Source organism: Nestor notabilis, unplaced genomic scaffold, assembly GCF_000696875.1.
Source record: "Nestor notabilis isolate BGI_N333 unplaced genomic scaffold, ASM69687v1 scaffold26072, whole genome shotgun sequence".
Taxonomy (NCBI): Eukaryota; Metazoa; Chordata; class Aves; order Psittaciformes; family Psittacidae; genus Nestor; species Nestor notabilis.
The window spans coordinates 1,149-12,605 of NW_009920063.1; the positions used below are offsets into that span (position 1 = coordinate 1,149).

At 48.8% G+C, this 11,457-nt stretch overlaps 1 protein-coding gene across 1 annotated transcript in view; it reads right to left on the reverse strand.

Moving 5' to 3' along the window:
• Window positions 1-6,132, reverse strand: part of BCL9 (B-cell CLL/lymphoma 9) — a gene marked incomplete at its 3' end in the record, with an annotated part of 6,815 nt that extends 683 nt beyond the window's left edge. The window contains exons 1-5 of the mRNA XM_010010522.1: window positions 5,984-6,132; window positions 4,087-4,403; window positions 3,002-3,191; window positions 2,416-2,515; window positions 6-2,005 (exon numbers count right to left, since the gene is read on the reverse strand). Of these exons, the coding sequence (XP_010008824.1) occupies window positions 6-2,005; window positions 2,416-2,515; window positions 3,002-3,191; window positions 4,087-4,403; window positions 5,984-6,036 (2,660 nt within the window). The remainder of the gene's footprint in view (window positions 1-5; window positions 2,006-2,415; window positions 2,516-3,001; window positions 3,192-4,086; window positions 4,404-5,983) is intronic.
• Window positions 6,133-11,457: the final 5,325 nt, after the last annotated feature.

Consider the following 11,457-nt stretch of genomic DNA (forward strand, 5'->3'; position numbering starts at 1 on the left):
GTCGTGGCAGCGTGCCTGCCAGCTGGGAGGGCGTCTGGGGTGACTTGAGGTTCCCCGAGGGAGACCCCATCATGGGAGACTGGACCTGGCGCATCGTGGGGGACTTGAGGGGGTTGATTCCTGGCGAATGCACCTGACCGGCTGCAGAGATATCCAAGGGCTTGCGGCCGAGGCTGCGCTGCGCAGGGGGAGCAGTGTTGAGGCAAAAAAAAGGATTGAGAGGTAGTGGCGGCATGTGGCTGAGCCGGTTGTTAGTCCTTTGGTCAGGCCCGATCTGTTCTCTGAGATTTCGGAGACCGACTCCTGGGCCCTGAGACATGGGGAGGAAAGGCCGGGGACCCATGCCATACTCCTGCTGCGGGTGCTCTCCGAACGGCAGCGGCACCATTTTCTGCTGAGAGGAGAGCATCTCCGGGACGCCGGGGCGCAGTTTCATCATCTCTTCCGGCCCGACTCCTGCCTCCCTCAGCTTCTGAGGGACCAGGGGTGGATTGGAGCCCATGCTGACATTCATGCCCATGTCCCCCTTCATGCTGCCAGGGCCCATCCCAAACTCCAGCTCCCTGCCAGAGGCCATTTGTGGGGGTATTCCTTTTGGGAAGTCCCCCCTGGAGGGGCTCATCGGCCCTTCCACCGGCATGCGAGGGAAGATGGGGTTGTTCCCAGGCTCCATGTGTCTCTGGGAGGGCATCATTCTGTTTATCTCCATGCCGGGCCTGATACCTTCCATGTTCAGGCCAGGAGGGAGGCCCATCTGCTTCTCAGCCAGCTGCTGCTGATAGAGCTCTTCGGGCAGACCTTGTGGATTGGGGAACCGCTCCCCTCGGCCAGGACCACTGAAGACACCCTGGCCAGGAGGGAAGTTTCGGCCATCTGGGATTTTTGGCACGTCATCTGGCCAACTAACTCCCGAAAGCCCAGGCCGCGAGGCAGGATTCGGGACACTGGGGCCCTCCATGTCAGGGTTCATCATTCCTGCAAAACCAGGCAGGCGCATCTGGCTCCCAGGCACGTTGGGATGCGGGGCCATGCCCCTGGGGGGCAGAGAGTGCGACATGTTCATGCCTTCAGGGAAGGGCTCTGGACCCCCAGGTCCCCAGCCCTCCCCAGGGGTCATCTGGTAGGGAGGAGGAGGGCCTCGGACCACTCCACGTGGCCCGTGCTGATGGACCATCATGTCCTGCAGGGAACACTGCTGCACGACCACCTGCTCCTGCTTCCTTCTCTTCTCCTCGTAGAACTCCTGCTGCAGCTTGAGCCAGGCCACTTGCTCAGGAGTCATGTGGTCCAGGTGGTCCGGACCTATAGGTCCTGACTGGGAGTTCATTGGTGGTGGCCCCATTTCATCTGGGGAAAAAGGCATGTCCCTGTGTCCTTGAGGGCCAAACGGAGCCCCTCCGTCTGTCCGAGACCCTGACCCTTTGCCTAAACTTTGGGATTGAGCCATCATGGCCTGTATTGGCCCTTCAGGTTTCTTTTGGGGACCATCCAGCACCCCAGCATTCGGAGGTGGCCCCCCACTTTGCCCTCCCGCAAACTCCTTCTCATCAGGGAAGAGCATGCGCTGTATGTCTCTCAGGGTCTGCAACGAGCGCTCTCGATGCTCCAGCTGCTCCTGTGACAGTCCATCTGGATTCTCACCCAAACTGGATGGGTCCCCACCAGACACCGGCTGGGGAGGACCTTTTGGGTCTGCAGTGGAGCTATTGCTACCTTGGGAAACCGGGCTAACTGCTCGATTATTGGGGGTCGAACTCTGCCCAAATCCTTCTGTCTGCAACGGGGTAGAGCTGGCAGGGCTGCCCACAGACATCACTTTGCTTTCCACGCTGGGACTGTCCTGATCTATGGGACACGGGGGGCCAGTGGATTTGGATACTGGCGCTGACACGGGTGGAGTCGGCTGCATTTTGGCGTTCTGGGGCGGGTTCTGGTCCTGGGCAGCAGGAGGCTGAGGCTGCGGCAGGGGCTTGGGTTCAGTCCGAAGTGCAGTGATCGGGGGGTTCTGCAAGAGAAAGCCACATGCTGTCACCTGCTCCTCTTACAGCCGTGTCACATAAGCAGCAGTGCAAACAGAACATCCTGTCTAAACCCCACCAGCCTTGCGAGGAAGGGCAACCTGCATGCAGCATCTTGGCCATGCAGAAACCTATTTTGCTCAAGCATTACGGTAGGTGCCCCTTGCTTCTGTGCTAGCTCTGCATGAGCAGTGGGTTGGATATATACTACCCAAATACTGCAAGACTTAAGCTCTTCTTTGGATGATCCAAGACATTTATTCGAAGAAGGACAGAACGACAACTGGCTCTCTCTTTCCCACCCTAAATCTTGTTTCAGAGTGTAAGAAATCATCCATCTCTCAGAATCAAGGACATTTACCATTTCCTTTCCCACCCACATGCAGGTATTCCCTACCAAGGGTACAGTGTTTCGTTCCGCCTTGCTGTTTGAGATGTTCTGGATATGAAAGGACACAATGGTTTCCACTTGTCCCTTCAGCACAGCTTCTGCAGCCCTGCAAAGACAGACACACACACACATACCCAGTTGAAGCTAAGAAGCAATTTTTCTTAACCACCCTCCTTTCTATCCTTCAGCTGGCAGAAGGGAGACTTAACCACACATATTTCACTCCAGATGAGCAGCAAAAGAGAAATGCTTACATCTATAAACCCATCAGCATTCAGGGTTCATGTCTGAGTTTAAGCCATCCTGGCTGCTACTCACCGCATGGACTGCAAAACAGTATCCACTGGCACTTGCCAAAAACACAAAACCCAAAAAACCAAACCACACCTCAGAGGAATAAATACTCATTTCTCAGAGAGCAAGAGGTAGTGAGTGAGTCTCCACTCCAGCCCCTTCGGGATCCCCAAAACAAGTAATGACTTCTTGCTACAAGAATGCACTTGATGGAGAAAGTGTGCTTGAGAATCTCTTCAAAAGGGAGTACAAATGTAAGCCCTGCTCCCTGCAGACATCCAAGCATCTACCTACTTACTTGTTGGCCATCTCAGTAGAAAAGACATAAACCACTTTAGATGGAGTCTTCTGCCCACTTGCTGGCTCCAAAGTGGCAGTCAGGCCATGGGAAGGTGTGGAAGACCTTGGGGCTGAAGCGTTTGAAGGTGTCATGGAGTGTGGTGTGTGCTGAGACTCCTGGGATTTCACATGATCAGCAGAATTGCAGTCTGGAAGAGAAGGAAGAGGAAAAGAAGGGAATCACTACCTTGGGAGCTTTATGGAAACCATTTCTGGAAACTGATGAGAACTTTTCCTCCTCTGAAACTTCCTGCTTCTCCCTCAAGCATCATTAAAGGCAATTCTATTACACTATGCATCTTCCCTCTAATGCCATGCTGCCCTTCAGGCATCACTGAGAGAAAGTTCATCTTGTCCCTTTCCAAGGGAAGTGGCAGTTCCCAGAGCTGCCCTTGAACTCTCTAATGGCCACACAGAATAGAAGAAAAACCACACACCAAAATGAATAAATACATCTGGAGACCACTCTATGTGAAACTCCACCACCACCACCCTCAGCCACCTGAGCCAGGGGATCTAGCAAATGTACAAAGGAAAGATGGACAACTGCACATCTAGTCTGGTTTTGCACTGCCTCACAGAGGCAATGTTGGAGCTAGGAACAGAACACAGAAATCCCAACTCTCTGGCTTGTGATACCAGTCAGGGTGCTACAGGTTATGTATGTGTGTTGACAAAACAGGCTTGCATATTGTTCAAAATCCCAGTTACAATAGAGCAGGTCCTGAGAGGCCAAAGGCCAGAAGGAAACCAACAGGTTTTATTTGTACTTTCAAATTCTCTGAAGGAGTTTCAAAGCTACAAAGGAACTTTCCCACCAGACTCAGGTCTGCACTTTAACTGAGTGTGAACAGGACATTTACCAATGCCAGCTATGACAACCTCTCCTCCTTGCCCGCTCCCAAGACCTTTAGACTTTGTTGGCTGAAACTTACAGAACCCCACACAAATAAATGTTTCTCTAACACTTGCATAGTGATTCTGCATCTCGAAGAGGACTCAGACTAATTGTCTGCACTTGCACACGGATCCTAACAAACATACCTTTGATTTCAGGGTCATCGTTGGGAGTCCCAGCTTCTCTCTGCTCAAAGGAGTCTGCTGAAATGCTCCTCTCTCTCTTCCCCTTCCCCTTGGCACCATTTCCAGCCCCATTCTTCAGCCCCATGCTCCCTCCTGGGCCAGGGAGCACTTTGGGGGGGTGACCTCCACTTTTGGGGTCACACGGAGAGGGCTGGGATTGGCTGGTTGAGCCCCCTTGTTTGCCCTGGTTGGAAAACTTGGAATCCAGCTGGGGGTTGCCAGACGGGGACATCACTGTAGGGGGACGGACCATCACCTCCTGCTTTGATTTGGGGCTACTGGGGACAGAGCAAAAGAAGGAAAAGGAAACAAATAGTGACAAATCCCACCATTGATTCATTCCCCTCTGTAGGAACAGATTAGAGAGAGGCAGAAACAACCACTGCCACCTTCTTTGCAAGCTAAGACAATTGCTGACAAATAAAAAATGCCTGCAAGCTTCAAGTCATGCAGGTGCTTTTTTGAATGTGCCCTGAAAGGGTTATTATCCAAGATGGGATCTCATTGCTCAAGAAGGCACCAGGGTAAGCTACAGACCTGCCAGATCCCAGGAACTGCTGTCACATGAGGACCTACCTCTGGGGCTTCTGTCAATAAAGACAACGGTTTCTATGTGCACAGAGAAGCGCCTCACACCAAGACCAGCTCAGAGTAAACAAACAAAGCACCATAAAGTTCACCTCGCCACTCTCCTGGACCCCAACTGCACACTGCAGCTCTGATGAGAGCGGACCCTAACACCCCCTTCCTCCCGCCTTGCACCTCCCTATCCAGTTCTACAGGGAGCACAAGGAAAACCCAGCATTACTGCAGCATTTGTCATACACTGGGGCGAGCTGCCAGGAAAACACAAACCTCTGACCGTGAAAACAATTAAACCAGCTACAACCTGCCTGTGAATAAGGAAAGAGAAAGATACCATCTCCCTGCACACTCCTGCAGAATGGGGCAGATGAAGCTCCTTCAGTTTGCCAAAGGAGATTCAGAGTCTTTCCTCCTCTCTTCCATTCAGCAAACTGCATCCTAAAAATACCTTGCTTCTCTGGGTTTTACAGACGTATTAGCCATCTCCTCCTCCTCAACCTCCACTTACTCCATTGCTATTGGATCTTCTGCATTGTGTTTTCCCATCAGCACTATCACTTCCAACAGGCAGTGTTTACTAGCATCCTCACCGTGGGACTCCCACAAACCATTTCCTCCTTTGGACACATATCTGACTCAGAAACATTCCCTCTGAATTACTCTCAAGCTCCAGATGACCCCTAGGAGTAAATAAGCAAACTCAAGAATGCTGTCAATCACACCATCCTAAGTCCCTGGGCACTGCTTCACTTCCATATTCTACCCATTCCAAATTAGCAGAGGAGAGATGCTGACCTGCTGCACTGGCAGGTGAATGATGTAGAGGATCTCAGTGCACACTTGATCAGCTTTCAAGGATGTTCAGGTCAATAATATGGAGGAAGCATTCTGTGTGACAGTATAGACAGAAAGACCTGCTCCTGCCCAACTACCCCTTGGGGAAACAGGTGATTAGAAGAGGGGGAAGAAAAAAATCCCCCGGATAGAAAGAGCACATTTACTCTCCTACAGCCTATTCAAATACCTGATGGGAGAGAGGAGGGGGCACGGAATGGAGAGCCTGCACCTCGTGTTCACAGCTTTCAGCTCATCCTGAGCCCAGCAAACATGGAGGCCCATTAGCAGTGTGCAGCCAGTGCTCAGGTAAACCCAATGGGAGCACAAGGGAGGACCAGTAAGTCAGACACAGCAGCACTTGGCTAATCCTGCAGCAGAGCAGGGACAGCACCACGCACCAATCCAGAGCAGCTGACTGCAAGGCTCCTCTCCTTACCTCTGTGTGTTGCCTGACGGGGAGTTCCTCACTTTGGGGTTACTGGAATGCATTGACAGGAATCCTGAGCTCACAGTCTCACACGCACGCAGATGGGCTCTCGTCAAGTTCCTCTGGGAGCGTGCCGCCAGAGGCAGCGTTGCAGCACTTTCTGCCACCCGCTTCTCTCAATGCTGGCTCTCTGCTTGCCTTTTTTCTCTTTGCTCCTCTCTGGTTTTGCACTGGGTGCTTCCCTCCTGCAGCTCCAGCATTCTCTAGACGCGTGCCTCCTGCTGCCCAGGGGAAGTCTCGCATCTCCAGGGCACACTGTTAAACCACCCCACCAGGAGAGAACAGAAAACCAGTGAGGAACTTCCCAAACAGACGTGTCTGGTGTGAAGCAGTAAATGGCAATTCTTCCCCCATTACTGAGAAGACACAGGAGAAGAGCTTTCGGATAGGTCAGTACAGCTGTGTACATCAAACCAGAGGCAGTCCTGGCTGGCCATTCAGTTTACAACCAGCGAGGCCATCTTCCCTTCATCCAAAGCAAATCATTCTGGAGTCAACAAAACAGAGAAGCACCTCATATCTGGACACTTTGATTCCACATCTGTGCTCAGCTTGAAGACATCTCATGGCAAGTCAGTAGGAAGCCCAAATTACAAATCCCCAACACGATTTAGCTATCCACAATTCCCTTGTGAATGGCTGTAACCTGGTATTTCTTAAGAACATAAACTCTGCTCAAATCTTTTGTCTCCTTGGTCCAATATAACTAGAAGTATGTTCAATGATGTGTGCTAAGGCTTGCACAAAGGGAGGAAAATAAAACAAAATGCCTTCCTGACCACCTGTAAGCAACCAGCTATGTTGTGATTACTCCAAAAGCACCAGAGGTTAGTCACCTGTGATACCTATTAGAAAGGCCAGAAGAGCACTAGACAACTACCCCTCTAAATTTGCTCAGCAGCACTATACAGATATTGAGGATGTAAGAAAAACAACCAACACCACCTAAAAAAAAGGCACTTTTTCACCTTCTTTCTAACAACCAATATGCAGAACCCATGCAATAAGGCAACCCATTCCTGGAGGAGGAAGCTATTGAACATTACTGTATGTCCTTTGGGCTATGTTATTTTGGAACACATTTCCGTCTTGTTTATGTTTCAACAAAATCTCTTCTGCTCATCTCACCTGCTCAGATGCAAATCATTTAATTTAGAATCTAACCAAGATTTATTGTTAATGTATTAAGCATTACTGGTTAAATATTATTCGAATGTAAATATTCCTGATACTCCTTCTCAGCACCAAAGCAACAGTTTCTACTGGTGTGTATCAAATGAAACAAAATAAAATCTCACCAGACTGGGAGTGTCTTGTATTTTATGAAGAAACTGCTGTGCAAATTTCATTTAGAAAACAAAAATTAGCTTGCTTATGTGCTGACACCAAGGGATTAAGAAACATGGGCACTATATGAGTACGTCTGGTCAAGGAGATCTATGACTTAGAGTATTGAGCACCATGGTTCTCCAGTTCCACAAACTGATATTCTTGCAAGGTATGCCATTAAACCTTTTAGTGACTACTGCACTTTAACATGACAGTGCTCCATCCTGCAGCTCGTTCCCTGAAGCTCTGCATCATCTCCAAAAAGCCTCCTCTCTACTTGGTACACCAGAGAAATAACCCTGCTCCCTAGTCTCACCACCACTGCGCTGCACAAACCCGTTAATGTGGGGAGTGCTTCTGCAGTAAAGGTCTCATTTTTAATACCTCCTATTGGGCACAATCAGATTAACTTCATCAGATCCACATGCCTCTGTGGGGCTATCAGATAGTTATCCCACTGATCTTGAGAACAATGCTGGACTTACTGTATTACTACTGTTACTATTATCATGCTGTAATTAGAGAGGGTGCTATGAAGATACATTAAAGACAAGAGAGCACATCTTCACAAGTATCTAAATTGTACCATCTTTGCATGCAAATTTTACTCCTATGTATGTTTTGACAACAAAACTGCAACATTACCAACAGCATCCAACTCCACTTTTCAAAAGAGATTCATTTATCTGTAAAAGTCAGTGGAACTCAGTGATACTTCGGGGTCCCCACTTAAGGTGAAGTGTCTGACTGAAAATAGGGTGAATTTCATGTTAAAAACAAAAAAGGAACAATAGCATTAAAGTGAGCAGAGGTCAGTGCTAAAAGCAGGATGCAGATGCCTGTGATGAACTTAAGTACTCTAGTCTTTCATCCTCTGCTCTTCCACTTTTGATGTCTATGCGTTATCATGTTACTTTTTATTACAAGATTAGAAGTTTTTGAGACCCCCCCAGTCTTGGACAGTGTAACGAGAAAACATAAGGAACAAAATCAGGATCACACTGGCTGCACAGTATTTCTGACACCACTGAACTTCGAAGTACTTCAAGGGGGGAGGAAAAAGTTCCAGGTTTTTTAACCCTACTTTTTTATTACCCTAATACATGTATCTCCCATCTATTAGAATTGATGTGCTCTGCAAGGAAACTGTATTTTCCATCTCAGTTTAAATTTCTTCTTACCAGAGAGCGCTATAAAGGATACATCAATATACTCATTGGTGGGAAAACAGCTACTCAACTTCCTCAGCTTCTCATTTCTGCACACTGGGAACATACCATCTTTTATCATGTGAAATGGAATTCCTCATGATTTTTCTAAATGCACTTCTAACATATGTATGTCTGGGAATCCAGGGTTCAATAACGGAAAAGCTCTAGAGAAACGTGTTTTTGCAGCTGCAGTCTGCCTGCCATAGCAAAGCCTTTATCATTGCTCTAGAATTACAGAGGTAGGGTCGTAGTGAATGGTCAATGGCTTTTCAAGACATTTTGGCAAGCTACATCCAAGGCTGTATTTTCAGGATTGCTTTAAGGTATGCCAGGCAATGGCTGCAGGAAAAAGGGATGGTTCCACTGGCTACTCATTCTCACCACCTCCCTCCTGACCACATCAGGGAGAGATCTAAATGGGAACTAACCCAAGGGCAACAGCAGAAATCTCAATTCAGCTGAATTAGCTCCCTGATCTGGTTGCACATGTAACCACATCAGTGCCACTGCATGCTGAAAGGAGGAGGTGAGAACAGGTGAAAAGTAGCCTCACCCCACTTGGTTGCAGTTTACAACTTGGATGGCTTAAAATTACTTCAAACCTCAACTGCAGAGACAAAAAGAGATGGACCTGCATTTGTGGGGATATGCTAGGTGCTCCCCTTTCCAACAAGTAGCTTACCAAGACCCCTGGTGTCACGACACGGCAGTACTCATTGTGGAGGCCATGAGCTGCGAACCACTCGTCTCACAAGAAATGATCACCTGGGTAAAGGAGAAAGAGGAAAGAGTTTCACCAACAAGAACATGCCCCCAAACTGTGCATCCCTCCCATGCATCCAGCTGCTGGAGCACAGGAATCAAAACCTGCTCTGAGCCACTGGCAAGAAGCAGCCTCTGCTCAGACTGGCAAGGTTTGTCAGCACTGAAAAAGCCACCATCAGACTGGAAGAGTCTGAAGATGCATGCTGCACATGCAGGGGAAATAGGTCAGATTTGCTTCAGCACTCCCACAGTCGAGCTAGCTGGATTCCCATGAGCTCATCTGTCCTTAGAGAAGCTGGCACAAAGTTTGGACATGTAACCTCCCCTTCTCTGCACCCATCTCTCTTCAAAGCCTCACCTTCCCCTCACTGTGCCCAGCAACATCTGCCAAACCCCTGAGCTTCATATATACAACCTCCTCCACAGCCAGACAACGCGTAAATAAAAACACCAAGTATCAGGTAAAGCCAGGCAATCACAGCTAGGGGAAAACCAGGCAGCTTTTGGAAGGAAGAAGTTCTGGCAGCTCCGACTTCACATCATTGTGCTGCACTACAGGGAGAAGGTAACCCAACTGCAAACCTTCCCAAGTAAGACACACTGCAAGTTTGCTTACGAGACAGGGGAGAACCACACCTTGCACTACAGTTATTTCCTAGGAGGCCAAAAGAGTCCATGGCCCAGGAACTGATCAGCCACGCTTTCAGTAGTGGAGACAGCCCTGCATCAATGCTCATTCACATGTTAAAGCAAGTTTAAGTGCAAGTTCAGTAATACAAGGAAACGTGTACTCTGAGGAATGGCTCGATGGTAAATCCGAGGTCAGTAAAGACAGAGAGAGCAGCTACCTGCCAGCTTCAACCTCACCACTGTGAACACTGGAGAGGCTGCAAGAGTAGTACAAATGCAGACAACGTTCGCAGTGCTGGGGCCAGCACGGTCTTTTGGAGCACTCTCAGCTATTTACACAGCACAGCCAGCCTTGCAGTTAAAGAACAACTGCAAACCGAAATCACTACCAGAAGTTTTTATAATCCCAATGCATTCTGCTGACCAGATCTTCCAGCAGGAACACAGGAGCTGTTGTGAGGCTCAATTAGTTGCACGTTGTGAAACCCTGGGCATATTCTCTTCCCTCCAACTATTATCTGCTGCAGCTTCACCTAATAATGTAGCAATGCGCTGCCATGTAATCCACTTCAACAAAATCAAACTACAAAGCTAGTCCCAAACAATGCAACTACATTCTCCACCCAGTCCAGCCAAATCAAACAATGAAATCATCGTGATAGAGCATCCTTATCTAGCCAAGTCACACCTGCAGTCAGAATCTGAAACAAACACGTATCGCAACAAGCTGCTTCATCCAGCAAAACCTACCACAGCAGCACAATCATCCCTGAACCCAATTACCCACGTGTATCTCCTCTCCTCTTTCTCCCACCCCACCCAACTAAACAATACTTGCTAAGCCACGCCAGTACTGACACACCTCTACCAAAGCAGAGGCAGAAATCACTTTTTCCCTTGAAAGGGAAGTTGTGTGAACACCAGGACACATCAGGATAGAGAGAATCTATCACAGCCAATGGTCGGAGCTTGGAACATCCAAATCCAACTTGGCAAAGCACCGGAGCAGGGCAGCCTTACAGACCACAGCTCAGGAGTGCAGGAGGGGCACAAATCATCAGACACGATCCATTCTTAAGGCCACCCAGACAGTTATTGCAGCCTAATCCCATCCCCTAGTTTACCATCTCTGCTGCTCACCTGCACAGTCTTATCTCACAGCTGGCACAAGACAGCTTCAGAGGGAATTTGAAAAGCGAAAGGGTGGAAACATACACACAAGCAGCTACTACCAGAGAGTAACTAACAAGAGACAAATGCACACCTTAGTTTACCTGTCAGTAAAGTATTCACAAACCATCCCTGTACTTCTATGAAGTAGCCACCCATTATCCTACTGCTAACGGAAGGGGAAAAGAGACATCCAGACTAGCTTATTCCTACTTTATGTCCTTAAACTGCGAAAGCTCGATAGTGACAAGTGGTCAGGTACTTGGAGGTGTATAGCGTTACGGCTGGGTCAGCCGGGACGAGTGCAGGTGGCACCGG